The sequence below is a fragment of the Echinops telfairi genome, unplaced genomic scaffold, assembly GCF_000313985.2.
Source record: "Echinops telfairi isolate 266 unplaced genomic scaffold, ASM31398v2 ScPeMD7_443;HRSCAF=831, whole genome shotgun sequence".
NCBI lineage: Eukaryota > Metazoa > Chordata > Mammalia > Afrosoricida > Tenrecidae > Echinops > Echinops telfairi.
The window spans coordinates 34,396,435-34,398,820 of NW_022104341.1; the positions used below are offsets into that span (position 1 = coordinate 34,396,435).

Genomic DNA, 2,386 nt, shown 5'->3' on the forward strand with positions numbered 1-2,386 from the left:
GGAGTAGGATCCAGCTCTGGATAATGGTCTCTGGAGTGAAACTTGTTGCTCTGAATTCTGGCCTCCTGCTTACTAAGCTCCTTAAACCCACGCTCAAACATTTTATGTCTCTAATTTTTCTCATCTGATAAAGATAACAAAACCTACCTTGTAGGGTTATTAAATAATTAAGTGATTACAGGTGAAATAAGGCATATAAAGTATATGAAACTGTCCCGGCACATAATAAAGTGTTCAGCGAATGTTATGATGGGAATAATAAACCTTATATGTGGCATTGATAAGTAATATGAGTACATAAGTAAGACTTAATCTACTCATGGACTAAAATCCTCCACAAGTAAAAAAATGTCTTTTCTAGGAATTCCCAGAAAGCCATGGTTTATTCATATTCTGTTAAATGATATCTAATCTATAAATATATAACAATGCAAATTGTTATATATATTACATAAATATGGAATTTAACAGAATATGATGTGTATAGATATCTTTCTGATATATATGCCATAACATTTGTGGAATAGTTGTGGACGCATTGAAAGTGTTCAGTGGCTTGTAATTTGAGGGGCAAGGGTTCGAGTACGAGAGGAAGGAGAAAAATGAGAATAGAACCCTTCTCTATTCTCTGTTTTCTTTTGTCTGTTCTTCCTCTACAGAGACGAGCTAAGGTCTGTCTACTCTGATTTATATCAATCCCATGTGTGTCATATAGAACTGTGCCCGATAGACTTTTTTAGAGTGGACATTTTGGAAGTTTCTCATCAGATCTTTAGTCTGGGGTAAGTGGACTTGAGCCTGCCATTTTGGGGTTAGAAGCTGAGCACAGCCATTTGAACTCCCCAAGGACTCGATTATCAACAGTATAAATAATAAGTAGGAAAATGATGAACAGAAATAAGAAATCTATAAAATGCTCCCTTGTTGTTTGAGGTTAGTTAAGTCAGTTCTATGCACATTCTTCTAGCATGCCTTTTGTTCCAGAGCAAACTGATGAGTGCATGAAGGAAGAAAATCAACCCCTGAAGGCAGATGCCTTCTGATTTGGGCTCCTAATTCTATAGCAAGTTTCCTTTATTATGCCTTTGCACGTGCATCTATTTACCTTTTGTGAGATGCTTTGTTTTAAATCAAGAATGTAGAATTTCTAATTCCAAATGAAATAACTACCCAAAACATTTATTTATCAGCTAAAGCATGTGTCATAATACAAGCATTTATTACTTAATAGCTATTTATTTAATCAGATATTCTGTAGGAATGTTTATCTTGAAAGGATCAAGAAGTTGTTTTGAGACTCACTGATCTCCCAGTTTCCTGAGGCTTATACTCAGATTGTTAAGGATTATTTCAGGACAAGTAAGACAAGAAGTGACTCAGTCCAAAAGATACTGATTGTTAAGAAATATACTTAGTCTTCCTCTGCAATAAATGTGTTTATTTGCATAGTACTGGACTCTCTCATCCTACATTTATCATTATTTACGGTGCATATCAAATCCAGGATTAATTTAACCCACTGCCATCCAGTCAATTCTGACTCATCGTGATCCTACTAGAGGGTCTCAAGGCTGAAATCTGTATGAGAGCAGAAAGATCTAATACTTTCATTTATGTTCTTATTTAGTGATATTTTCCTGTTTACAATTCAGACACATGGTTTTAGTCATGAAAGGAATGTAGAATACTCCTAGTGTGTGCAGAGGAGAAGACTTTTTCCCAAGCTTGAGTATTATATTACACCAAATGTGCTTTGTTAGATTTCTTTTGACTTTGTTGCCTTCTTTTATTTATTTTCTTATTCATTTCAGGGGATTCCAGGATTCGTTGGTAATATTGGTTCACCTGGTTACCCTGGCAGGCAGGTGCAGTAACTGAATTTGTACTTTTCCTTTTATGTCCCTCTTCAATAAAATATTGCATGTTTTGAATTTGAAAGCTAATGTTCAAATGAAAATTTGGTTTTAAAAAATAATGAATTAGCATAGCTAAACAATATAGAAATAACTATTATATATAATATGTAAACCCTTTCAGCAATTTCACACCAAGGAGTTGTACTGCAAAAGCAGGGTACAATATACAATATTCAATAGTGCCCTCAGAGTTGAAAGGCTCTGGGACCTAATAAGATGTTAAAATATTCCTACTGCTCATTTTACCACACTACATTGATGAAAATAAAATAATACTAAGAGTGGAAACTTTCCCTATTGAGCATTATTTTTAATTTTTTAAAATTTGTATTTATTTTTGAGCATTTTAAAAAAATAATACAGAACAACATCTGAAACAGTTGAAAATTCTACAGATACCACTACCAAATACCCTTATCTGAATTGAATTCAGGATTTATTATACAGTGAACCCTCGCCACTTCGCGCTT

At 33.9% G+C, this 2,386-nt stretch overlaps 1 protein-coding gene across 1 annotated transcript in view; it reads left to right on the forward strand.

The window, feature by feature from the left end:
• COL24A1 (collagen type XXIV alpha 1 chain) overlaps positions 1 to 2,386 on the forward strand; it is a 411,206-nt gene that overhangs the window by 96,607 nt on the left and 312,213 nt on the right. Inside the window, exon 7 of the mRNA XM_045292047.1 lies at positions 1,812 to 1,865. Coding sequence (XP_045147982.1) covers positions 1,812 to 1,865 — 54 coding nt within the window. The remainder of the gene's footprint in view (positions 1 to 1,811; positions 1,866 to 2,386) is intronic.